The sequence below is a fragment of the Armigeres subalbatus genome, chromosome 2 (genome assembly GCF_024139115.2).
Source record: "Armigeres subalbatus isolate Guangzhou_Male chromosome 2, GZ_Asu_2, whole genome shotgun sequence".
Lineage (NCBI taxonomy): Eukaryota > Metazoa > Arthropoda > Insecta > Diptera > Culicidae > Armigeres > Armigeres subalbatus.
The window spans coordinates 134643022-134670371 of NC_085140.1; the positions used below are offsets into that span (position 1 = coordinate 134643022).

Below are 27350 nucleotides of genomic sequence, written 5' to 3' on the forward strand. Positions count from 1 at the left end.
ATAAAACAAGAATTTTCAACCCACTTCCTTCGTGCTGTCTTTTTTGCGTCAATATGTTTTATAAGAACCTTGGTCAGCGCCAAAATTCCTCTTTCCTTTCTCCGAAACAAATTCTGGTTTTTGGATGGCCCCTTAATTTTCCCAGTGAAATAATTACGAGCACGCGATGCTCGACAATAGATAAGATAGCAATACCAAACTATCGAGTGTGTTCGCAATTGATGTGTTCTGTTTTCCTATGTATGACTCACTAGCACTTATTCATTCTAACTATTGACGACAGATCTACATGCTACCGTCGAGCATTACATTTTCAATCAGTTTAATCAAACTCATATATAATTAATATAGTTTACTGACTTATGATAAAAAAAACTAAGAACATAAAAATATATTAATTTCATCATCGCTAATCGATTTTTTTACCACTTAGTAATAAACTATAAAATAATTTAAACGATCAGAACATATTTCATTTTTATAAGCACATTTATAACTACGGTGGTCGAGAACGTATGTTTTGAGCTAACTCCACCGGAAAAATATCACATGTGTAAAATGTAGTCATTTGCTTCCAGTACGGTAGACGGAAGTACTTGATAAAAGTGTGAGACTTGGAACCAAAGGGGTGTAAGTGACATTACTTGCGTTTTATTGAAGTTAAGAAAAATGTGAAAATGCCAAGGGCGTCACTGGCGAACAAAGCTCGTGTACTCTGCATCGAAGCTTAGAACCGGTGTTAGGGCGCAATCGTTAATATGAACATTTTTATATTTGGTTAGTTACTGCAAATAAATATTTTTCGAGTACCTATAATCAAGCAGGTATCTCAAGCATACCACATCGTTATATTGCTGCATGATTGAGTGTTTAATTTTGATAAAATATCGAAAACAAAAGTGTGCATAAAAATTGCCTCGCCATAACAAAAAGGTGGTAGAGAATTAACACTATTGTTTACAGTTTAGAACCAAATCCAGATGTCGCACATGTTGGGGTAGGGATTCAGTGCTCCGCCTTCTCCCCCTGGAAAACGCAGCTATAACAAAGTTCAATAATTGTATCTCTATCAAACTCTTGTTTTGTTAGAAAATCCAGGAGGCCTACAGTAATCGAATAAGCTTTATAAATTGATATATCCTTGAGGTAGTGGTACTTGAAATATTAACTAGACCTTTGTATTACCACCCACAAATTTCTTAGATCAGGTCGGTTTTCGAAGCTCGAGCACATCCATCTTACAGCCATCAACGAAGCCAATATACATCTGAATTACGAAAGACTTCGTTTTGACATATGAGCAGAGCATAAAGGGTGTTCTACATCAAATTGCATTGTGTCCAACATGAAACGAAAAAAAAAACGCTGTAGAAAATTACCTAGTTGACCGATCCTTCCCAAACCTTCAACCAAAAAATATAATATAAAGCTTGTGGCATATTAATTTCATTCAACTTCAATACCATAACTGTATGCTTCCACCTTACACTTAACTCCACTTGTTAGGTTCTGTACAACATCTGGCTGCAGCTTCTTCTGTACGGGATGTTTCCGTAATGCATGCTTGATAATAGCCCCGTTTTTTTATGGGCCTAAGTTCCGTTGCTGCGTTTGTAGGGGGAAGGAAAGTCCATGTCCTTGGGTACGAAAGTGACCGTTGGCTTCGTACCACTCCAGGACAACATTTGAATCGTGGCACTAAGCTAGACCTATTCAGAAGCTCGTAGCTCGTATGTTACTTCAACAGAGGAAGGAGACTTTTCTATAGACACTCCTTGGGGTAGATCTCCCCGTTTAAAGTCCCGGTAATCATGAACGGCGCGTTTGCCACATGAACTTAAACGCTTTCACGACACGCTTGTGATTTTGATCACTGATAGAACATTCATTCTGACTGCATCTCCCCGTTTTTCAATGCTCAGAATTTCGTAGTAGAGTAGAGTGGGGCAAGAGTGCGCGTGGGGTAAGAGTACGTTTTCGATTTTTTGAAGTAATAAAAAAAGATAAACTAGCAGCACTGCATCAGTTTGACAGGTATTCTGGCCAACTATTATCATGTGTAATTGTAAACGATTTGAATAAACAACAAGGGAGATATGGAGTTAGATAACTTTTTGGTCATTTTGCTAAAAATAATTGGATTTCCGCAACTAGTATTTCATTACCATATATACGTTCAATCCGGTGAACATTATACCATTTCGATAACCTCTTGTATAGAGTACTTTATTGTACAGAACACCAATCCGGTTGGTTTTCCAAGAAGTCAAAACCATTACTTAAATAATTTTTGGGACTGTGGGGTAAAAGTACGCAGGAACCGGTGGGGCAAGAGTACGCATATGAATCTTCAAGTTATGATGTCAAACCCGTATCTCCGGCCGAAATAAGACTTCTTCCAAAGCGTAAAGGTCCACAACTAAGAAAAAAGGGACAGAATTTGAAATTATAACAAGTTTAAGGATAAGTTGAAGTAATTTGGTGTTAGAAAGGACTTAGCGAACAAAGCACTGAAGCGAAATAATGAAATTGTATTAGGACTTGTTGTACACCTAAACATAGTACGAAAACACAATTTCATCTAAATGATAATTTCATTTAATCAAAAGAAACATTCAGAAATTACGCAACGTTTAGCTCGGAGGGGGTGCAAGATGTGTGACGATCCATATAATTTTTAGAGGATTCATACAAATAGTGTAAGATAGGGGGGAGGGGTGATGAAATAGCCAAATTTTACGTTACGTGATTGGTGGACTTTCTTTAAGGAAAATGCCTTTGTATACGCCACGCGAAACCTGATATATATTTTTACCTCTGTAGTTTTTTGTATATATAAAACCCAGATTAATCCACCTAACGGTGATGGCGCCTTTCTCGCGCAAAAAGGTAATAAATGTAGCCTTTACGCTTAAACCTCGATGATGTACAAGAAAGGCATAACAGTTACACCGTCTAATGTTATGATAGAAAATTTACACTACTAGACGACAGATGGCGCTGCCAAAAGTTTCTCGAATTTCCTATGTTCGAATTTTGACTTTCGGTCAATTTCATAATACTATGAAACTGAACGAATAGCATACTTACGCCTAAATGCGTGAAACACGAGCATCTTTATAGTGCGATGAAACTCTTAATGGGAAGCCACGGATAAAATATTCATAGATGCAAGGCATTTTTCATAACACATTATTGTTCTATGTGACTATGTCTCATCACTATTTTAATATTATCTATTTTTTGCAATTTGCAATTATTATGAAATTCAATAGTGATCAACAGCGTTTTAGTCTCAGTCGGATGCAACTTGTTGCAAGAAAATCGGTTAAGAGTTTCTATGTGAAAATTTGGCTAATGTTTTTTATGGCATTTTGTGCACACACACACGCACACACATACACACCCACACGCACACACGGACATACAGACATTTGTTCACCTCATCGAGCTGAGTCGAATGGTATATAACACTATGGGTCTCCGGGACTTCTATCAAAAGTTCGAATTTGGAGTGAAATGATAGCCTTTCGGTACAACTTAGTTGTACGAGAAAGGCAAAAACAATGGTTTTTCGTATGAAAGTGCACATTTTTAGGACCCCCTCCCCCTTTAAGAGTTACGTAATCTTTGAACATTCCCTAATATATGCTCATTAAACATCAATTAAATGTTATCAACTCTTATTTGTGTTAATATATACTTAAAGCACATGATTGGATAAATGCGTACTCTTACCCCACCCGATGCGCACTTTTACCCCACCGGTGGGGTAAGAGTGCGTTTTTCACTTGTCTTGCAATAAGGGTTCTACTAAAACGAATCTCAATAATTTCAATATTTTTTCCACTGGGTAACATAAAGGAAGAGTACATGAATCATCGACACTGATTTGATATGCAGAAGCTTGCTTCATAAGGGCCACATGATCGATTGAAAACTAAGTGCGTACTTTTGCCCCACTCTACTCTAACGTTTAATCACACGACTCACCGTTGACTGTACGATTCCGAGTTGTTTTCCGATGTCCCGATGAGAGAGTTGAGGATTTGCAGTGTCAGTAGTTTTCAGATTTCTGAAAAACTGACAGCGATAAAAAACAATGCACTCTAAACTACTTCAATACTATTTTTTTAAAGTAAATACCCAATGGGTAATTTTCTGTGAAGCGATTCAAAGTGGGACACCCTTTATATTCACGTGGAGCAAAAACTTACCATCAATCACGACAAAATCGAAATTTATTTCAAAAACTTTTTCAGTGGAATATTTTTACTTACCATAAGATGAACTAGTAGCACAGAGAACAGACGTTGAAGCTGCACACGCCTTGTTGTGATATTTTTATACTGTTCATTTTGAAATAACTTTGGAATGTCGCCGTTATCCCGTGCAGAATCAGCGCTAGCGTCATCAAAAAATGCCACTGTGCGCTAGTGTCGTTATGCATGCAAGAGCATACCAGCGCCATCGTGTTGTCAAAATGAGATTGTGAGTTGCAATGTCGACGTCGATGGCGTTGCGGTTCGGTGGGTTTGTTTACACATGTTTTGCAAGAAATTTTGTTCGAGCCTCCATGTCTGTTCTCTGTGCTAGTAGTACTATCACATTTGATTGTTATTTTACCTTGATTCGATTTTCTATATCTCGCACTTGATTCAATAGCTTCTCTGTTAGGATCGGAAAACGTGTCTACAAAATTAAAATTAATGGAATAGTATTAATTCGTCTTATGCCAAGAGGTGAAAAAATCTCACAAAAATTCATTTATACTACATTGTTAATACCGAGGATTTTTTCGGCTTTGTAGTCATTTTGGCAATGAAAACGAGAGTTTGTTTATTTGCCCGACGTTTCAATAAACTATGTGGTTATAAGGTTACCGCTCATGAACTGCATCTCATAGCTCCGACATAAATCCCATGAAAAACGAGGCATTGCAAAGGAATTTGATTTGTTTCTCGTTTCTTGTAAGTACGCATGTTGGCAAAAAGAAGCGACGAATTTCTTTGTTTTACTATAAGATGAATATACCTATCACAGACAAACAGACGTAACAGCTTGAACATTTTGCTGAAAAATCCATCGCTCAACTCCTCTAACACCACCTTGCGAGCATGTTACACGAAACAATGTTTCGTATGACACTGTCACCAGAAGGCGCTAGAGTGAAATGTCAAACTCGAAGGATTACGACGCTAGCGCCTCTGGTTGTGAAAGGCGTAATCAATCAAATTCAAATTGCTCGTTAAAGTCATGGTCGATGGTATTTTCTATAGTGTTACGTCTGTTTGTCTGTGTACCTATGTTCAGTGAAATGGAAAACGGAGCAGTTCCGTTATCTACATGTTGGACTGATTTGATATGATATTAAATTGTATAAAGCATCAAAAAAACATCCTTTATTTATTTATATTAACATGAAATATTAGGATTGCAGTTATTTTTTTAAAATCAGTATTAGGCACTTACATCCTTTTGCTTTCGACCCCCTTGCAATGTTCAATGTGTGTTTATTCACGATGTGCAATGTGTGCAATATGAAACTCATTTAATCCCATTTCGATAGAAACCAGCCTTAGTCGACATTGAATCGCTTTCCACGTGGGTTTGCTTTCTCGATAATTAGCCCTATTTATTAGTAATAGTTTTTAGAGTAATAAAATGGATTTGACTAAAAGCAATAATGTTAGTGAATACATTAATATTATTTTGCCATTTGTAATGTTGAATTACTACACGTGATAACGGTTTATAAATATAAAAAAAATGTTGTTGTGCTCTTTGTGACAAAATATAAAACACCTGAGGAAGCAAGAAACATAGTTTCTAAAAATATTTTCATCGGACTTTCTTGAAAATACTAATAAATTTTTGATTGTTTGAAGTGCAAAAATATTGCATGGTGTGCGATCATTAACATACAATCTTACCAAATTTATAATTCGCTGGTGGCGGGCACTCTCTAATTTAATTGTTGTTCTCTTTCTCTTCCTGGTTGCGATCATACAAACATCACAACAACTCTACAACGCATTGCCGTACCGTATAAATCGCACACACTCATTACTCGCCACTGACCACACAAGTACTATTATTTTCAGCCTGCACCCTACCCTCCAGGACCTCTGGCGCCAGGCATGATGATGCATCAGCCACAACAATACGCGCCATCGCAGCCCTATGGAGCCTATCCGCCGCCCGTTATGGTGCAGCCTGGAATGCCTGGTCAGCCACCACCGCAAGTCGCACAGGCCGGAGCACCACAAGCAGCAGCAGGTATGTCACAAAACGGAATTTGTATACTAGGGCAACTGTCCCGATCTTCATCTTACTGAACATATAAGGGAAGGTGGTCGGTTGTCGGCACCCTTTTGTTTATAGTTCATAACTTTTCTACATTTGCACAATGTGTTGATATTTTCGTACCATTGGAAGCCTACAGGCATAAGCTAATAACTAATAAGAGTTTTGAGTTATTCCATCTATTGGAAAAATTTTATTAACAGTTTTGTTAAGCGTTCAACCGTCTAAGACGAGTTAAGTACTCTCCATTTAATTCCACTACGTTTTATCTTACGCAGATACGTATTTCGTATATTATTTTTGTTAAGCGTTGTTTTTATGTCGTTCTGAAAAAGGTGGTCGGTTTCCCAAAAACTCGTTCAAATTAAAAAAATAATGATTGAGTTTGTTACGACTGAAAATATCGAGATTTATTTTGGCAATAGGGTAACGAGAGGTAATGTTAGGCCTGGATGCAACGTTGGCTCGTCACGCAAATTAATCAATAATTCAACAATAATACATCGTTTGTACAGAGATATTTATCAATGCTTCTTTGAAAAAGTGTATCAAGCCTACTTTATTTATATTACGCAAGATTCATGCACTTCTTTAACTGATAAGCGCAATAAACCTGCGTGAAAAATTGCTTTGACTCGATTTGTTAACCAACCACTTAAGTAGGCAGGCAGTGCAAGTTTTCTTTTGTCCAATAAAGTACACTAAATTAATGATTTCGTGTGTGTTACTTCTACGTGAAGTTAAACGATTTACAATGATATGGAAATGCTAATATCATCTTCCAAACTTGGACGTACATGTTCATGATAGAATTAGAGGCGAAAGTATAGAATTGATAGTTCCGTTAAGATACGGCAGGCATGAAGAATGTTTTATAGAAGTCCATTTTGAAAGCGAGCGGAGGGCAATATTTGTGATGGCACATATCACACGACCTTCCTTCTGCCAAGCTCCCGTATGAAGGGGGAGGGAAGAATATCAGTGTGGAAGCTGATATATCTCCACTGGCAAAAGGAAGGTGGTTTGACTTGCTCATATGCCATCGCGTGCGGAAGGATTTTCTATCGACGAGTACTGTCTCCAAATTTCTAATATGACATCAGCATTTAGTCTAATAGGATTTTTATTGTACAGTTTAACCACCTTCCTTTTGCCAGTGGAGATATATCAGCTTCCACACTGATATTCTTCCCTCCCCCTACATACGGGAGCTTGGCAGAAGGAAGGTCGTGTGATATGTGCCATCACAAATATTGCCCTCCGCTCGCTTTCAAATCGACTTCTATAAAAACATTCTACATGCCTGCCGTATCCTAACGTAACTATAGAATCTATACTTTCGCTTCTAATTCTATTATGAACATGTACGTCCAAGTTTGGAAGATGATATTAGCATTTCCATATCATTCCAATAAAGTAGTTTTTGGAATGAACTCACCTATTTTCGCACATTAGATGAACGAATAACAATCACACTATTTTAACATTCACAATAAATTCACTATTTTCATTAGGCTGACGATTTTCACTTGAAGCCGCACATTATAATTGCCTACCTTACGACTTATACAAACGATTTACAGCGAATAATGCACCAACATTTCATGGACAGAGAAAGCATCCAACACCAGAGCCAAGATTAGGAAAATTGCCCGATCATAAAGTCCATTTCGCACGAAACTTTTGATGGATTAAATAATAGATTGTGAACAATTATTGTTGTTTTTGACTACTTAGCGTAATAACCTAAAGCTAAAGTAAGAAAGCCGTTTGTTGGCATAATTTCGGTTAGATCTTCAATATATGGGTTCTTTCTGAAATTACGTAACGCTAAATTTGATGATTTTGAACCCCCACCCTCCCCCTCGTAACACTTTTTGTATGGAAGGTTTAGTTTTTTTGTATGGATCGTAACGCGCGACCTAACCCCCTCCCTCCCCCTAGAGCGTTACGTAATTTGTGAAATATTCCTATGAATATTTGAATCGATAAATGTGCTCAACCACAGCATAATAGGCTAAGGTTTGAGCCATATACCCTAGCTATCAAATTCGCTATTTACGATTGAGTTTTGCACTTTGTAGAAAGTTTATTTCGGATAGTCGGATCAACCTTCTTTTATATAAAATCAATGAAGACGCCACCTCAGTGGAAACTTTCTAACGCAAACACCCATCGGTGAACGTCGCTCGGACAAACAGAAGGCAAGAGATAATAATTGGTAATATGGAGAAACTTCGTCTTGAGTGAAATTTCTGCTGTTATTCCTCGTAACAATACACATCTAAGATAAACTACATCTCATAACCAAATTCAGAATCGAGAAAATTTCATAGGATTCTTAGAATTTGTCATTCTCGAATGGTCCGTTATCTGCGAAATCCCAATCGAATGGCTCGCGCGCTCGGGAAGCAGCTTTCTTATATCTAATGAAGTATTCCAATAGCCCCGCCCTTCATTAATCGTTATGAGTGCACAATTTACACGCATATCAGTCATAAAGGGGCGGGGCTAACGGACTTAATTTATTGAATACAAGAAAGCTGCTGTTCGGCGCGCGCGAGCTATTTTGATCGGGATTCCACAAAGAGCGATTCGACATTCAATGCAGCGGAGCGGACACAGCAGCACAGGAGTGGGTGGCAATGCTGAAAATTTATTTCAACTTTTGGAGGCTTAGCGAAAAATCATCAAGTGGCGGTCGGACAGTTGCAACGCAAGGTGTCGGCAAGTGATTGGATGCAGTTAGTTATTGGACAGAAGGCGTATTGGGAAAAGAAAATTGGTTCTTCTTAGGACCAACATTTTATGAAAAGAAAGAGTTAATTGCGAAAATGAACTGTTTCGGTGGCATCGGGTTTGGCGTGGTAGCTTGGTTGCTGTTAGTGATCCCATCCATTCAAATTTATTGCATCATCTCCCTCCGACGGGCTATCAAATTCACTATTTACGATTGAGTTTTGCACTTGAAAGAAAGTTTATTTCGGATAGTCGGATCAACCTTCTTTTGTATAAAATCAATGAAGACGCAACCTCAGTGGAAACTTTACACAGCAACCACCCATCGGTGAACGTCGCTCGGACAACCAGATGACGAAAGCTAATGTTTTGTAATATGAAGAAACTCTGAAGAAACTGTTGTCGTTCCTCGCAACAATACGCATATAAGATAAACTACATCTCATAACCAAATTCAGAATAGAGAAAATTTCATAGGATTCTTAGAATTTGTCATTCTTCGAACGGTCCGTTGTTTGCGGAATCTCGATCGAAATGGGTCGCGTGCGCCGAAAAGTAGCTTTCTTATATCTAATGAAGTAATTCCATTAGCCCCGCCCCTTCATAATCGTTGAGTGCACATGATATTTACACCCATATCAGATCGTAAAGGGGCGGGGCTAACGAGCTAAATTTATTAAATACAAAAAAGCTACTTTCCGGCGCACGCGAGCCATTTTGATCGGGATTCCACAGAGAGCGATTCGACATTCAATGCAGCGGAGCGGACACAGCAGCACTGAGTGGGTGGCAATGCTGAAAAAATATTTCAACTTTTGGAGGCTTAGCGAAAAATCATCGAGTGGCGGTCGGACAGTTACAACGCAAGGTGTCGACAAGTTATGAGTGCACATTTTATTTACAACCATATAAGATCACAAAGGGGCTAACGGGCTTAATTTATTAAATACAAGAAAGTTGCTATTCGGCGCGCACGAGCCGTTTTGATCGGGATTCGGTTCGACATTCGATGCAGCGGAGCGGACACAGCAGCACGAAGGCGGTCGGACAATTTCAACGCAAGGTACTGTCAAGCGTTTGGATGCAGTTAGTTATTGGAAAGATGCATTGGGAGAAGAAAATTGGTTCTTCTCAGGACCAATTGGTTATGGAAAGAAAGAGTTAATTGCGAAAATGAATTGTTTCGGCGGCATCGGGTGTTGCGTGGTAGCTTGGTTGCTGTTAGTGATTCAACCCGTTCAAATTAATTGCATCATCTCCCTCCGCCGCGCTATCAAATTTGCTAGTTACGATTGAGTTTTGCACTTTGAAGAAAGTTCATATCGGATTGTCGGATCAACCTTCTTTTGTATGCATAAAGACCTTTCTGGAGGATAAACTACATGAAGTGGGAATGTTCTGGGAGCCAAGGTCATTAAGACAGTAAGTCAAATAATGGCAGAGGAAGGTAGGTCGCTTTAGGGCACACTAAAAAGTGAATGCACCTTCTTGTTTTACTAATATATTACGCATAAATCTGCTAGGAATATTTTTCATTTGTTTACAATGATACTATGGATGCTTAATATTTACTTTTTATACATTCTTCCAATATTTACAATGTTCTGAACACTGACTTTTTAACGTCCTAACACACATTTTGATATATTGTCAAGCATTCCCAAATATTGTACCTACATTGCCATATTGATACCGAAATATTTTCAAACACTTATTCATACTGTCATATATATTCGTATAATTTCTTATGTCTTCAGATATTTTCATAATATTTCATGTGTTCAAAAATAATCGTATATCTTAATTTATTTTGATGTATTTAAAGTATTTTCAAAAATTATAATTTATTTACGAATATTCCCATATATTTCCACATTTTTACTTTAATTTTCATTTAAGATTTGCAAAAAATACATCACAATCTCATTTTTACATTTCTTACATTTACATATCAAATTATACTTTAATTTTTTACAAATATTTCCATATAGTATAAAATTATATATTTCAAAACTATGTTCTTTTATACTAATGTATTTTTGATATATCTTCGAATATTCCTACAAAATTTAATTTTTAAAATTCTGATCGTGGAACGCCTGCGTCAATTGAGTTTAACTTTTGTGGTATATTCATTATTTCCTCATATTTTAGCATACTTTAGTGACATATTTTTCATCTTGGCAGCCTGCTATTAACTCTTCAAAAAACCGAATTCTGACATTGTGGACATTGATGTTGAGAAACCAAATCCAGATATTATCTTTCAATACCTCGTGCAACGTTGATCGCTTTCATAAAGTGGCGACAATGATTAGTGTAGTCATCACAAGCTCATGCTCATATTTCTATGACATAGTTCATTGTATTTACGTATTTTATATTTTCATATTCTTGTGTTTTCCATAATTATATTTTTGTATTTAGATATTTTCATATCTATATATACATTCTTCTTCAATAATTCTGCATTATAACTTAATCTTGACCTGCTTTTCAGCTTAGTGTTTTCCTTGCGTTTCCTTGGTTATTGATTAAAGCTTTTCTATGCCCGCCAATTGCTTGAGTATATGTCTTGTGTGGCGGGTGGAGTGAATGAGCTGTGAGTGAATGAGTTTTACATTTCCATATTTTCATATATTCTATTAAATTACAGCATTATCATGTTTTCACATTTTCATGGTCCTTCTACAATATTTGTACATTCGGAACCGTTGCCGAAACTGTGTAGTTATTATGTAATTTTTAGAGAAATGTTTGAATATATAAGTTGCTTAACTATCTATATTATATATAAATTATCAATATTATCACTATGTTCAAAAAACAAATCAGCGGTGGCAAGAACCCTTTTACTCTAAGGGCCAATTTCTTCACCTTCGCTTAACTCTTAAGCGGTGCTTACCCATACGTTTAAACCTGGTTTAAGGCCTAAGCGGAGGTGAAGAAATCGGCCCTAAGAGAGAAAAAAGTAAACAGAGGATTCACTCGTTAACGTGCATAGAATCGTTAGATGATTCAATCGTGTAGGGGTTCTAGGGGCTTAACCATGCAGTGATGTGCGGATATAAAGGAATACCATGCTGAAGTGGCCAGGTTCGATTTATCCAGGATAATTTTCCAATGCAGGCCCGAGGTCCAGTGATAGCAGAATTCTGCAACCGAAACACCATCTTATTACGTAGTGCTTACAGGAAGTGTTTAGTCTGAGAAAATACAGGAAGTACTTATTAACGATGAAATTGATGTTTCAGCGTAATGTATTGGAGCACAGTAACCTTCCAGGATTATCTGCCGTATCAATATTTTACATAGTCCCTACACATGCCTAAATTTCCCATACAATATTACTGATTTGACTGTAAATATATGCGATGGGGTTGGGAGGGTGCATCAGGGCATCAATGAAGTTACAACTGGACAATGAAGTGGTAGCCAATCGGAGTCAAGGAAGGAAAATATTAGTCGTTCGCGTCTATTACTTTTATCTCCAACAGTTGTTAACCAGTTGACGCGCCCTTCTTCAAACAAACCATCCCGTGGAAAGCTTGACAAGTATTGCAAATTTCATTATTCTTTTTGTTGGATCATTTTGCTGGAAGGAGATTCTCATTTTCCCGTGGGTTTCGTGTAAGTGTCTCTGCTTACAGGTCCACCACCCCCATTTTTGGCCCTTCATACAGCAATATGTTGAATTCAAAATGATATTGAAATTTGACCTTACTGTCTAGTGGAACCGCATGCAGAGCAAGACTCTAGCCAGGATGATGGCTAACTACATACATACATTCATACATAAAGACCTTTTTGAAGGACACCATCCTCAAAAATGGCCGAAATAAAGGAGAAATAAGCAGAATCAGAAGTGGCGTGAAACCAAACACAAATATATTTATATGCAACGTTTGGTCTTCGCCCGCGATGTAAGCGTTCGTGGCAAAGTAAGGATTGTGATGTCCTCGACTGAAAGCCAGTCGAGTGGCTTCAGCGGCCAATGAGTCATGTTAATTCCACGGTTAGAGACTCAAAGTCCATCCAACTGGGAACAACTATTCGACTTCTTGATTCAGTTGGCCTCCGAGCAGTTTGCTCAATGTTAATAAAACGACACAAATTATTATGGCAAATACTATCAATTTCGAATAGCTACGTAGTCCTACGTCACCTTTGCGTAAAACCCGATTGGGCTGCACCTTTGAGTTTTTTGTTTTGTTTCTTTTTCTGTTTTGTTTGATGGTTCTTATTTACTTATTGTATAATTTTTATCATTTTGTCCTTTAAGAGGCATTGCTTTGACAAACCTATCTACCTGGCGCCCTCCTTAGCCGTGCTGTAAGTCGCGCGGCTACAAAGCAAGACCATGCTGAAGGTGGCTGGGTTCGATTCCCGGTGCCGTTCTAGGCAATTTTCGGATTGGAAATGGTTTCGACTTCCCTGGGCATAACAGTATCATCGCGTTAGCCTCATAATATACGAATGCAAAAATGGTAACTCAGGGTGTCTACTACCTGGAAAAACCTGGAAAACCTGGAATTATCAGGGAATTTTTCCCCACCTGGAAAATACCTGGAATTATCAGGGAATTCCTGACATAATCAGGGAAATTTCAATACCCGGTGATAATGAGTGAAATTCACTCAAAAGATGAAAAAAATCCTTAAAAATATTTGAATAAATATACCAATCAAATCTATTGGTATATTCAAAATGTAGTGAACGTTAATGGATCGTTGTTCCGCAAAAAAACGTTTTGCCATCTTCAAAAGAATTCCCAAAGAATTTCCAAAGCTATTCTTGGTGAAATATGGGAATTTATTCGAGAAATCAATTAGGGATTGCTTTGTAAATTATTTTGCGTATTCTCTCGGAAATTCTTTAGGAATATATTAGTGATGAACATAAATTTAAAATTGAAAAATCACTTAAATAAAAAGGAAAAAAAATTAGAATATATTAAAAAATACTAAATTAGTTAGAATTTTTCAAAAAAAAATCCTGGAGGAAGTTCCGAAGGAATTTCGGGATCAGGAATTTTTCAAAGAAATCACTAGAAAGTGTCCATAAGATTAGCAATTTTGTAAATTATTTCTGGAGGAATTTCCAAGATAAAAACCGAAAAGAATTCCCGGAGGAATTTCAAAACGAAAGAAATTTAAGAAATTCCCAATTTGTAAAGTGATTTGTGAAGGATTTTTGCTCAAGGAATTCTTGAAAGAATAGCCTAAGGAATTCCGAATGGATTTTTCAAAGGAGTTTGTAAAGGTATTCTCGGAGAATTTCCAAAGAATTCTTAAAAGCAAAATGTCCGGGAAAACTCCTCCAGGTGTTTTCTAAAGTTTTCCTCAAGGTACTTTTGAATGAGTTCCTAAAAAAATCCAAGGAATTTCAAAAGAATATCCGACGCATTTTCCGAAGGTTTTTACAGTAAAGCAGTAATAGAACGCTAGTGGCGCTGTAACCATTGAAATTATTCCGCCAAAATATGCTTCAATAAGCTTAATAGCGTAATCAGATTACGATTAGATTATTTATCGTAATAAATATCGTGTTAAAGCTGAGAAAGAAAACTTAATGTATGGGAATGGTATCAGGTTGTTGTTTATCATTTATGATCATAAATGGCGTAATCTGAATAGGCTATAACTTGGCCGTTTGACACTTATAGTACCGGTACCGTGGCTGCTAGATCCAAGCAAACTAGATGTTAGCATTAGCATTGTTACGGTGTAATTCGTAGATTGGACACTAGTGATACTCATGTTTTACTTTTGAGATCCTCATCTAGAATGCTATCAGAAATCAAGAAGGGGAGTGGTCCTTGATTCCAGTCTTAAACAAAAATAACAAAAGCATGAGGATTACTACTCCTGGCCACGCCCATCTTCACCGTAACTAGGGAGAGGAAGGAAGTGTTGGTGTGGTACTTACTTATCGAGAGGCCACCGACTTAGCGATACCCTCATAAGTAGCACGGAGTTGGATAATGAGGAAGATAAACGTTGGGTCAGGATTTGCCTGTAGCTGGCAATGTAACAGTGGCGTGGTAGATCTTATCCCGTAACACACCACGTAAAGGTGTCTACCCAGCATTACAGGTCTAGATCCAAGCAAACTAGATGTTGGTCACAAACTAGAACGAACTAGATGTTGTTCACGCATAGGTATAAGGACGTTAGGCATAAAAAATGTTGAGCATAAAATGCCCCAAAAATAGCCCACGACATAAAGAAGGTATTATGCCTAACGTCCTTATGCCGAAAGTCATGGATCCAGCAATCTCATATTTTTGCATCAACACATTTCTTGAAGGAGTTTTCGTAAGAAGTTCTGAAGGATTTCCTAAAGAAATTCCAAAACGTATTTCCGGAAGCTTTTCTTGGGAAGTTTTCTTTTATTTAAAAAAAAAAACAAGCTGAGATAAAGTTCTAAGAAATTTCCGAAAGAATTCTTAACCAAATGAAAAAAAATCGGAAGAATATCTGAAGAAATCTTCAAAGTATTTTATAAAAGGCATTTCTGAGGATTTTCACAAGACATTTTAGAAAAAACACCTAAAAGAACCCAAAAAAAATTGTAAAGGAATCGCCAAATGCATCTCTAAATGATTTTCCGGAACAATTCCTTGAGATGTTTTCTAAAGTTTTAGCAAAGAAATTTTTCAAATTGAATCCTAAAGCAATTCTTTAAATCCGGAGGATTTTCCGATGGAATCTATGGAGAAATTTCCAAAGGAATACCTAGAGGAACTTCCTATGTGATATTTGACGAAATTTATACATTGAATGGCTGAAGCGATTTCTGGGTAAACTTGCGAAGGAATTCCTGGGATAATTTCTTGAGTAATTTACAACATTGCTTTTGTGAGGCCACCAAAAAATTCTATAAAAAATATTTTTCGCAATATTTACTATTTTGAGTTGATTATTTTGCTGCTAAAATCTATATATGGCACGTTTGTTTTTACCTGGAAATTAATGTAAAACACCGGGAAAAAACCTGGAAAAATCAGGGAATTTTGTTTTTACAGATGAGTAGACACCCTGTAACTTGACTCGAACCTCGCCTCGCAGTTAATAACTGTGGAAGTGCTTAAGTGAACGCACTAAGCTGCGAGGCGGTTCTGTCCCAGTGTTGGGATGTAATGCCAATATGCAGAAGAAAAAGATCTACCTATTTACACTAATAACCTAACTACAATATTTACACAAAATTTATTATTCTAGTTGGGGAACAGGTCCCGGATAGCCTGCTGGGCGGACGCCATGCAACGATCCCTAAACCGTGTTTTACACTCACCAAAGCGTTCGTTAAGTTGTTTGATCCCTGCCAGACGGTGGACCTCAGAAGTTCGTGTCCTGGGAGGGGTGTTCATGATCATCCTCAGGAACTTATTCTGTACTCTTTGGAGTTTGAGGTGATGGGTTTTAGCGCTGCTCTCCCAGATGCCGGTCGATATTCGATTCGATCACGGGGATGATTTTGACAGAGTTTTGTCAACCTGCTGTCTAAAAATAAGCTTGCTGTCTAGGGTCAAGCCTAAGTAGTCAGCCTCGTTGGCCAATTCCACGGTTGTGCCATTGAGGATGATTTTGCAGTCCTCAGAAGGAATAAGCCTGGGGTATTTCGAATGAGGGAATATGATGGTCTGAGTCTTCGCCGCATTGATACAGATCTTTCAGCTGCTGAAATAATCTGTCAGGACATCCAGGCCTCGTTGGAGTTTTACCACGAGCCTAAGACGATAGAGGTGTCACTGCGAACAGTGACAAAATGCCGCCTTCTTGAGGTTCTGGACAGCAAGGGCCCGAGGGTACTACCTTGCGGGACGCCTGCGATAATGTCGTGCGCATTGAACTCGCTCCGCTGATTGAGACCCGGAATGTCCTATCCGATAGATAGTTGTGGATGATTTTCACCAGGTACCTGGGAAGATTGAAGTGATGTAGTTTGTACACCAGACCATCATCTCGACATCGAGTAAGGCCATGGTGCATGTGTGAGAGACATGCTTGTTCCGTCTGAGGACGTTGGTTACTCAGGTCAGTTGGCTCGCGCAAGAGGTTATGTTGTTCGGCAGACTCTAGTAGACGTTGGTAAATTGCTTTTCCAAGCAGCTTGGATAACCCTGAGAGAAGACTGATGGGACGATAGCTTTTTGAAGAGAAGAGATCCTTCTCAGGCTTCCGGATGGGAATGACTTTCATAGACTTCCAGAATGATGGGAAGTAGCTGAGTCGCATACACTGATTGAAGATCAGCGAAAGGTGCTCAAAGAATGGAGCACTCATGCGTTTGAGCTCGAGATTAAGGATGCTGTCGAAGCCTGAGGCCTTCATGTTTGTTGTTGAGTTGATATAGGCCGTCAGTTCGCCAGATGGATGGATGGATATTGTTAGCATGCTCGTTAACGGCTGCTTCGTGTGAGCTGACGATGCTCTGTCTAAGATTGTAACCTTCTCTGCAGGAGTTATCAAGCGATCCTTAGAGCCACTACAGTCTAATGGGATCAAAGGTGGAATGGGCTGAGGCTTAGATTTTAGAATTTTGGTTAGCTTCCAAAACGCCTTAGCACAGTTTGGGAAAGCGCGGATCTTATTGGAAAAATCACTGTTTCTGAGGTCCACTATTCTAGCCTAGAGAATTTTGGTCATGCGATTGCACCGGGTCTTAAGCGTAGGCAGCCCAGTACGTTGGTACTGCCTGCAAGTGACATTTCGCAGACGAATCAAATCTTTGGTGGGTGTATCGATGGCTAGGGTGTAGCTTACCTGCCGGAATATGCTGGTCACGGGCCAGGGAGAGGGCCTCCTGGATGGCGTGCAGCTGCTCGTCGACGTCTTCGGATGACACCGGATGCCGCTGGTAGTCGATGTTCTCGTCCACGCACCGTTGAAACCGACCCCAGTCGACTTGGTGATAGTTACGCCGGGTTAGCTCGTGCCGATTCACCGAAGTTCCAACTTCAGCTCCGAGCTGAGCTCCTGGAAGACGACCGGCTGGGAGACACGATTGTTCATGTGATAAAGTTGTCGAGCGGCGATGATGAACTGCCTTTGCCGCCGAGTGAGCTTAACTATGTCCCTTCGTAGTGCGGCCTACGAACTACGAAGGGATATTTGACTTTTGTGGGACAGTAAGCCACGATGAACGTTACGACTCCGACGAAGGTGGTGACCAATCCAACGTCTTCGATGATTTTGACCTTGAATTCTAGCAGAAGGCGGCAGGCGATGTTGCTCCGCAAGACGATTGCCACTCCTTGCCACAATGTGCAGTTTAGTTTAGGGATTACGCGATCAATTCCCGGAGCTTTGGTCGCAGATCTGGCGGGCCGCCTTTTATGAAAACCGGCGGGCACTTCTCTCTCAGCACTGGTTGAGTTTGTGGCAGCTGCTACTTCTTGCGCTTCTTCGGCGGATTGCTGGTCTCGTCAGGCGGCAAAGACGAATACACGTTGTTCTGCAATAGTTGGTTGGAGGGGTTACCCGAGTCTTCAAGTGCCGTGCGCTTCGGCACCTTTCCCGCGACCGAGTCTCCCATGACGGGTCCGGGAGAAAATAACACGCTAACTTTCACCTACTAAGTGACTGAGTAAAATTGTATTGCTCTCTCTTTCTATCCCACGGAAATTTTACTCAATTTCCGTCAAAAGCAGGACAACTCAAAACTATGAGTATCCTGCTTTTGACGGAAACTGAGTAAAATTTCCATGGGAAGAAAAGAGATGGCAATACAATTTTACTCAGTCACTGAGTAGGTGAAAGTTAGACTGAACGCCCATGCGACGAGTCGAAGACGAGAAACGAAGGAACGAACGAGCAAAAAACACTTGAATAAAAAAAGCAAGTAATTTTTTGTTGGCGCTTGGTTGGTAGGCCAATTGGTAGCTGATATTGTTTGAATAGCAAGGTTTGAAAATCCTCCGCCTTAACTATTGAAAAAATATTGGCCAAATCTGAGTTCGTTTCCTATCTAATACTTTTTGTGCGGTCGACCATGATTATCTGTGATTTAGTAATCAGTCGATAGCTACTCCGTGGCTATTTATTTCCTCCGTGGATATCCGTGTATATCATCAAACGAAATAATCTTTGTTGGTGATAACAAATATTTTTTTCTGTTATATTTTGGGTAAACAAGGATGACAAACAATAATGTTGATAATTCCACCTTCCTGATAATACAATCAACATTACAGACACATTTTTCGGCAATGGCAAGATCAGTTCAATTGTAAATAAATAAAAACGCTTCAGATCAACCTAGCTTCTCCACTTATATTTATGTATCTGTATTCTGTATCATGGCAGTCGGAATTACACCTACATATTGTAAACTGGAACGGCCATGATATTCGTCTTATTGTCCAAGATAAGTCTTATCGTGCTTTAGTGCCCGTCCGATGAACGTGATCATTAGCCTGAGCGACATTGTGAACGAAATGCAGCTAGTGACTATCCGTTTGATACAGGCAACGATCTTATGCGTGGCTGCTCTGAAATCAAATGTCGTCCACGTTAAAGCCCTAGATTGAACCTTCCGTTTGTATAGAGATAGATTATGTTGGCCTAGTACGAGGTCATTTATTTCGGGTGAAGTTCAAACTCAACGACCCGCAGTGCATTTCTAACTGCGTTGGTTTTACTGTGATAGTGATTGAAGTGAAGAGACTGTATTTGTCCAATTATCTCGCCCCCTTTGTTGTGGACTGGGCAAGAAGATAATTCTCTCTCCCTGGGCTAAGCTGAACCACGTTATTCCAGACTAGAAATCAGTTTAGTTTTAAGCCTGATAGTAGGTGGATCGTGTTCTAAATCATTCAGAAGTATAAGAAAATGAAACCAAGTGATAAAGGACCTCACTCAGCTGGTCAGAATAAATTATCCAGCTGTTCAACATTATCTCTGTATCGCGATGAGGAAGAGCAACACAACGAAAAACACAATCCCACTAATCGAAGCGCACATCGTGTGCGAAAGTTCATAATCAATTACCTGGAACATAAATTTATGGAAATTGGTCGCCATGTAAAAGTAAAGCGTGGTAAAACGGCTTTGAAAACTTTTCTCCGATTTGTACCAGGCGCCAAGAAATCATCCAAAGCAAAAGGATACGAGCACCTGATAACGGATGAGGAACGAAGGTGACTTTCTACTCTTTGTCGTTACATATTGGTTTGTTCTTGAGTCAGTACTGCCGTGAATCGCATATTTGTCCCATATGAATAGGAAACCCAGCAAAGATGGGACAGATATGCTATTCACGGCAGAGTAGGTAGTGAAACACTCTCCTTAAGTGGTATTCACTATCTGTGATACGCGGAATCGCAAACTATCTTTTTGCCTTTCTTGTACATCAGCGTTGTTTTGAAAGGTTATCATCCCCCGATTCGATTTTGTAATAGGACGGTCTTATCATTAAATCTCATATAATTACCTTTTGAACCAGCTCGATGAGTTGAACAAATGTTGTTCCATTCATAATATAACAAACTTTTCATATAAAATTTCGAAACCGACTTTAGTGCAATGAGTCTAGAAACCGATGCTTAGTTGATGCATTATTACGTTCTGCGTAAATTCCAAACACAGCGTTAAAAACCACTTCACTGAAAACCGTTTTTTTCACGGCTTCCACGTGTTTCTAGACCTAAAACACTTTTTGAAAAACTCGTGTACAAAAATCGCGTTGGTCTCGAAATCCGCGTAAATCCCAAAATGCACATAAAAACGACCCCGGTGTAAATGAATTTACTTCAGTCATTCTGCTTCAGTTATGAAACTTGAACCCAATAATTACGGAGGAACGTAATTTTTGAGCGCATCCCTGTAATCCCGCTTGATTAAATGTGGCACCGTTGTAGTTTACGCTAAGCTTAGTGCACTGAGCTATTATCAATTATCTTCGCAATGATGCAGTTTCAGTTAGGTACTCGCGTGCTCGAGAGAATGAAGTAGTGGAAATCACTGGTGGAGCTCGAGCTCATTTGTTTCAAACGACAGCTTCTTGAGTGTTTGTAATCCTTTGTTGGCGGAAATGTTTGCCTCAAGCTACGGTTCAACGTTTTTTAGCAGTATGTAAGGAAACAATTCTATCATAAATGTGCAGAGATATTATTTTTTACATATTAAGCGAAGTTCAAAAATCAAATTAACTGGTTTACTGCCTTTCTCAATTTAGACATGACACCAACATTTTTGATTCGAAACACATTTGTTTTTCATAACATTCGAGCGCAATGGCTGATCATAATCAAGTTTAATAGTGATCTACAAGGCTTTTTCATCTGTCGAAACCGAATGCCTTGCAAATGTCTTGCAAGAAAATCGGTTTGTCTGTTTTTCTTATCTTTAGAAAAGCCGCCAAAGGGGGAAGCTTTGGTTGTCAAGGCTAACGACGCTACGACGTATGCAGCGACTCTCAAGAAGGTTAGAGAAGATCCGGAGCTAAGAGACTTGGCGAGAACGTGGTACGGACAAGGCGCACACATTCCGGAGAGTTGCTCTTTGAGCTAAAGAAGAACCCTGCGGTTCATAGCTCGATTATGGAAATTCTTTGGCCAGGTGCGGAAGTCAAAGCCTCAACTCCAGAGATGTTGATATTGTGCAGGGATTTAAACGAGATCACGTTGAAAAGGAGGTTAGTAGTGCGCTGCAGGCACAGTGTAACCTGGGCTAGGTGCAAATAACGATTCGTATTGGGAAGACAGAAAGCAAACAGACAGCGAAGCTTCGACTGTCAGTAGTCGCTGCTCACAAAGTATTGGAGGTAGACAAATTGACGGTTGTATGGTCGAAATGCCCATTGAACGGCGCCCCGCCAGTGAATGAGCAAGCGGATTTTGGTCTTCGGGAAGGGGCAAGGGGTTGTTATTACGTCACCGCGTAAGCAACTTTTCTGGTTTTCTCATCCCCTCCCCTTTGTAAGAATTTCTTCATACTAATGATTTTTATTTATATGGTCCGTAAGAAAACGACAACGATACTCGGCTCTGGAGAGGGAAGTGGAATGCACATATGTCGACAAGGCAGACTCTCTCGCCGAAGAGAGCTACAACAACCGGGCACATTCGCGTTGCGCTTCACTATTGTCGGCGTAGCACCAACTTAGAATTCGGAAGTCGGGACTTCCGAACCGAACATTTTTTCCGAAGTTTTATCTATCAAACTAATTGATGCGTTGGTTAGTACATCTTTAGGCTAATCCAGTGCACTACTTCCGAGGTTGGGAAAGTTGCCTGTATCTGGAGAAAAATCCAACTTCGGTATAAAAAGCGTTCTAACTTTGTTCCGGATAGACAATAGTTGTCTCTTTTACTCTCCCGTTGATCTTGTGCAACGCAAATAGTGATGTCACTATTTTCGTTGCATAAGATCAGCGAGAGAATAAAAGAAACAACTAGTGGCTCGCAACGCTGATCTGCGCTTCCTTAATTAAGTCTAGCTCATTGACATTCGCCTCCTCTACGATATCTCACGGCGCTTAAGCGGGCGAAGATGAATTCAACAATACCTGATGTGAAAGCCATGACTGGTCAGCACCTGACCGTCCCAACTGACTAGCTGAAACCAGGTCCGAGTACAAGTGTCTGCCAGGCTACTAACCTTATACGTCGGATCCTAGGCAGATCATGCCACGGGGATCATGGTGGTACTCAAGGATGTTATCGATCACTTAGTAATTTGCCTTCGATCATTTAGTAGTTTATCAATAACTCAGAGCAGAGGCTAAATGTGTTGTATGGTGGACTTCTAGTGCAAAGGTTTATCTACAACTCTGCCTAACAGTTCGCTATTTGATTTTCACTAATACCGGGTGTATAGCTCTAGTAGCAGTAACTTAGACTAAATGATTGCATATTTTGTTATCATTAGTATAAGTATAGCAACTAGCACCGTAACTTCTTTAATAGTGGAATTCGAACATCGACCTGTTAAACAGAGTTGTAGAAAAACCTTCGCACAAAAAGTCTCCTATACAATACATTTTGAAATTAGGCCTCTGGAATGAGCTATTGACAAACTACTAAATGATCGAACGCAGATTACCAAATGATCGATAACATCCTTGGTGGTACTATATAGATTCAAGCGGCCATTTAAAGCATGAAACCAAACAAAGCACCAAGGGTCGATCGCCTATAAGCCAAGATACTCAAATCAGTCCCGATGACGTGCCCAAAAAGGGTGACCTGACTGTGAGCGATAACTGGCGAGGCATTATATTGCTGTGTACCATTCTCAAAGTTCTTTGCAAAGTTGCTATCACCGCAACTCTTCTCATCGTAATCGACGAGATCATCAGAGGCCGAGCAACATAAATTAGGGATCGTAAGTGAGGCTAGGTCGGCCACACCTTACGTAGGAGCGAAATCGAAATCTGTAAACAAGCATTAGACTGGAACCCAGCGGAACATCGCAGCAAAGGCAGGCCCAGAGGCTCATAGCGGCGAAGCCTCAATAAAGAAATAAAAGAAGTCGATCGAAATCTAACCTGGCAACAGGTTAAAGCGATAGCTGGACATGGAGATCTTTTAAGTCGGCCCTTTGCACCACCAGATGTATGTTTATTTGTTTATGTATTAAAATCATGACAATAAAATGTCTAAATGAATAAAACTTAATCTAGTTGGTTACGGCCAATGCCACGGAAAGAGTCGAGTATGCGATGACGAAACACGTCGACTGGTTCGTTGAAGTCAAATAGTTCGAAAAACTCGTTGAATCGCCGGCTGATATACCGAGTTGGCTCGTGTAGTGCAAAATTGCAAGTCTGTGGTTCTAGATACAAAAAAAAGTTGTGACGGATGTTTTGGAAAATCGTTATTTCCGGTGAGCAGCTTCCCAGCAATGGCGATATGGCAGGCAACGGTGGCGGTATGGTAATGAACCTAGGAGCACGCGCGCATGACTTGCGACTTCCGGCTCCGAATCTCAAGGAAATCCTGGAGGAGATCGTCCGGCTGAAAAACAACAAAGCCCCTGGAGTTGACCAACTACCAGGAGAGCTGTTTAAACACGGTGGTGAGGCACTGGCTAGAGCGCTGCACTGGGTGATTACCCAGGTTTGGGAGGATGAGGTTCTGCCGCAGGAGTAGATGGAAGGTGTCGTGTGTCCCATCTACAAAAAGGACGATAAGCTGAATTGTAGCAACTACCGCGCAATCACATTGCTGAACGCCGCCTACAAGGTACTCTCCCAAATTTTATGCCGCCGACACCAATTGCAAGAGAGTTCGTGGGGGCAGTATGGGTGAACGCTCTACCACAGACCAGGTGTTCGCCATACGTCAGGTATTGCAGAAATGCCGCGAATACAACGTGCCACCACATCATCTATTTATCGACTTCAAAGCCGCATATGATACAATCGATCGGGACCAGCTATGGCAGTTAATGCACGAAAACGGATTTCTGGATAAACTGATACGGTTGATCAAGGCGACGATGGATCGGGTGATGTGCGTAGTTCGAGTTTCAGGGGCTATTTCGTGTCTGCTATTCAACATCGCTTTGGAGGGAGTAATACGAAGGGCAGGGATTGACACGAGTGGTTCGATTTTCACGAAGTCCGTCCAGTTATTTGGTTTCGCCGACGACATTGATATCATGGCACGTAACTTTGAGAGGATGGAGGAAGCCTACATCAGACTGAAAAGCGAAGCTAAACGGATTGGACTAGTCATCAACACGTCGAAGACGAAGTACATGATAGGAAGAGGCTCAAGAGAGGTCAATGTAAGCCACCCACGACGAGTGTCTATCGGTGGTGACGAAATCGAGGTGGTTGAAGAATTCGTGTACTTGGGCTCACTGGTGACCGCCGATAACAATACCAGCAGAGAAATTCAAAGGCGCATAGTGGCTGGAAATCGTACGTACTTTGCACTCCGTAAGACGCTCCGATCGAATAGAGTTCGCCGCCGTACCAAACTGACTATCTACAAAACGCTTATAATGCCGGTAGTTCTTTACGGACACGAGACCTGGACGATGCTCGTGGAGGACCAACGCGCACTGGGAGTTTTTGAAAGGAAAGTGTTGCGTACCATCTATGGTGGGGTGCAGATGGCGGACGGTACGTGGAGGAGGCGAATGAACCACGAGTTGCATCAGCTGTTGGGAGAACCAAACCACACACCGTGAAAATCGGAAGACAGCGGTGGGCCGGGCACGTAGCCAGTATTTCGGACAGTAATCCGGTGAAAATGGTTCTCGACAACGATCCGACGAGAACAAAAAGGCGAGGTGCACAGCGGGCAAGGTGGATCGATCAGGTGGAGGACGATTTGCGGACCCTCCGCAGACTGCGCGGTTGGCGAAGTGCAGCCATGGACTGAGCTGAATGGAGAAGACTTTTATGTGCAGCACAGGCCAGTCCGGCCTTAGTCTGATCTTATATATAAAAATTAAATGGTCTGTGTTCGTATCCGCATAACTCGAAAACGGCTGGATGGATTTTTTTCATTTCTTCAGCAAAAACATTCGATATAGCTTCCGACGGGTTTATATGATATTTCCTAATGCGAAAATTACGAGTAAAGTTGAGCAAATCGTGAAAAACTAAAATTGTGATTCCTATGCGAACTTTGCATGGGCAGTTCAGAACGCATATTCTCGCCTACTATGCAGGACAACGTCTGCCGGGTCGACTAGTAATAAATAAATAAAACTTTCCAGCAAACGTAGCTTGAGCAGCTATTCGTCTTACCTCTAGTGGTTCGATGCCAATCAAACGATAACGCTCCTCGTACGGCGGCAAGTTCGTCGGGTCGCGCTATTTAACGAAAACGGATTTAAGAAAACGGAGAGCGTATCTCACAAATTTCTGTAGGTCGGTGCAATCTGTCAAGCTATTTATAATGTAATACATTTTCGAATCGTCTGCGTAGAAATGATAAAAGCAGAAAAACATCATTTATGAAGATCGAGAACAGCAGAGGGCCCAGGTTACTGCCTTGAGATACTTCCGAATTGTTTGCAAAAGCTTCAGATTCCGATGTGCCAATTTTAACCCGTACCAGACGGTCCACCAGGTATGACCTGAACCAATCCACAGCCGTTGATGAGACGCCGAGTATCATCAATTTAGCAAGCAAAATTTCATGGTCTACAGTATCGAATCTTTCAGATCCATATGCAGCATATATCAACTTGCCATCCAAGATCCGTACAACGAAAGCAGCTAGACGTGAATTGTAACAAGTTCGTATTGACCGACCGCTTTGGATGAAGGCCATGTTGGTCTAAATCGATGTAGTTTTTAAAATAGGCAAATAAGGAGTACTTCATAATAATCTCGAACAACTTTAAACAGGTACATAGAGAGGTAATTGCAAGGTAATTGGAAATGTTCCGCTTGATTCCTTTTTGTGGATAGGAAGCATATACGAGTGTTTCCAGAGTGCAGGAAACTCGCTGTGCAGTTGGAAGATTCTCACCAGCGGGCGGTAGAGATTAACAGCGCACCGTTCCAGAACTTCCATCAAGGCCTGTTGCAAGGGAAAGCTTCAAATTGCGCATTGCATTCATCACCATGTTCTCAGTTATGTGGGGAATATCAAAATTAATCAAATCGCGAGGCGTCCCGGCAGTGGCAGCTAGCACTTGTACCGCTGAGGCAGAGAAATCGTGGAACACTTGCTTGAATTGTCGGGCAAATATATTGCATTTCTCGCTTTCGGTATTGGCTATGTCATTTCCAAAGAACATAGAACATGGCAGTGCAGATTCGTTCCGTTTGGAATTGACAAAAGACCAAAAGTTTTTCGGGTTCTTGCAGATGCTTCCTTGCATCTGACGTGTCGATTATAAAGAAAGTGGTTGTACTTGCGGTACCGATTGCTTGCTAAATTGAATAGCTGTTTGTAATAAGGTGAGCGACAATTGCAATCTTTTCGGAGGGTGGCTGAACGTTGACGCTTAAATACGTGTAGGCATGGATTCGACCATGGAGGGGGTCGTCTTACTGGAACAGTATGGAAAAAGGCATCTTCCAGAGCAATATTGAAGAAATTCACTGCATCGTTGGCGCTGCTAGTCGATTAGATAAATCTCCAGTCAATTTCCGCCAGTGCGTCGTTCAGTGCAGCATAATCAGCACGATAAAAGTCCAGAGAGTAGTCTTCAGATGGCAGTGTATAAGTAATCGGATCAGGAAGAGTAAAATACACTTCATGAGCAGGGTGGTCAGCGTCTAGACATATCATTGGTTCGATTGGAAGAGAGATGAATGTACCCGGTAAAACAGTATTATTTGCTGGGACAAGATCCAGCAATCGTCCGTTTTGATTGGGATAGGAATTG

General features: G+C 40.3%; 1 protein-coding gene across 8 annotated transcripts in view; it reads left to right on the forward strand.

Moving 5' to 3' along the window:
* LOC134210888 (phospholipid scramblase 1) overlaps positions 1 to 27350 on the forward strand; it is a 93572-nt gene that overhangs the window by 59015 nt on the left and 7207 nt on the right. For 2 of the 8 annotated variants that reach the window (XM_062687290.1, XM_062687291.1), the window contains exon 3: positions 6090 to 6279. In XM_062687290.1, coding sequence (XP_062543274.1) covers positions 6090 to 6279 — 190 coding nt within the window. Of the gene's footprint in view, positions 1 to 5567; positions 5689 to 6089; positions 6280 to 19819; positions 20189 to 20963; positions 21123 to 27350 lie in introns of those variants that run through there. The other 6 variants (XM_062687293.1, XM_062687294.1, XM_062687292.1 and 3 more) reach the window with 6 other exon arrangements.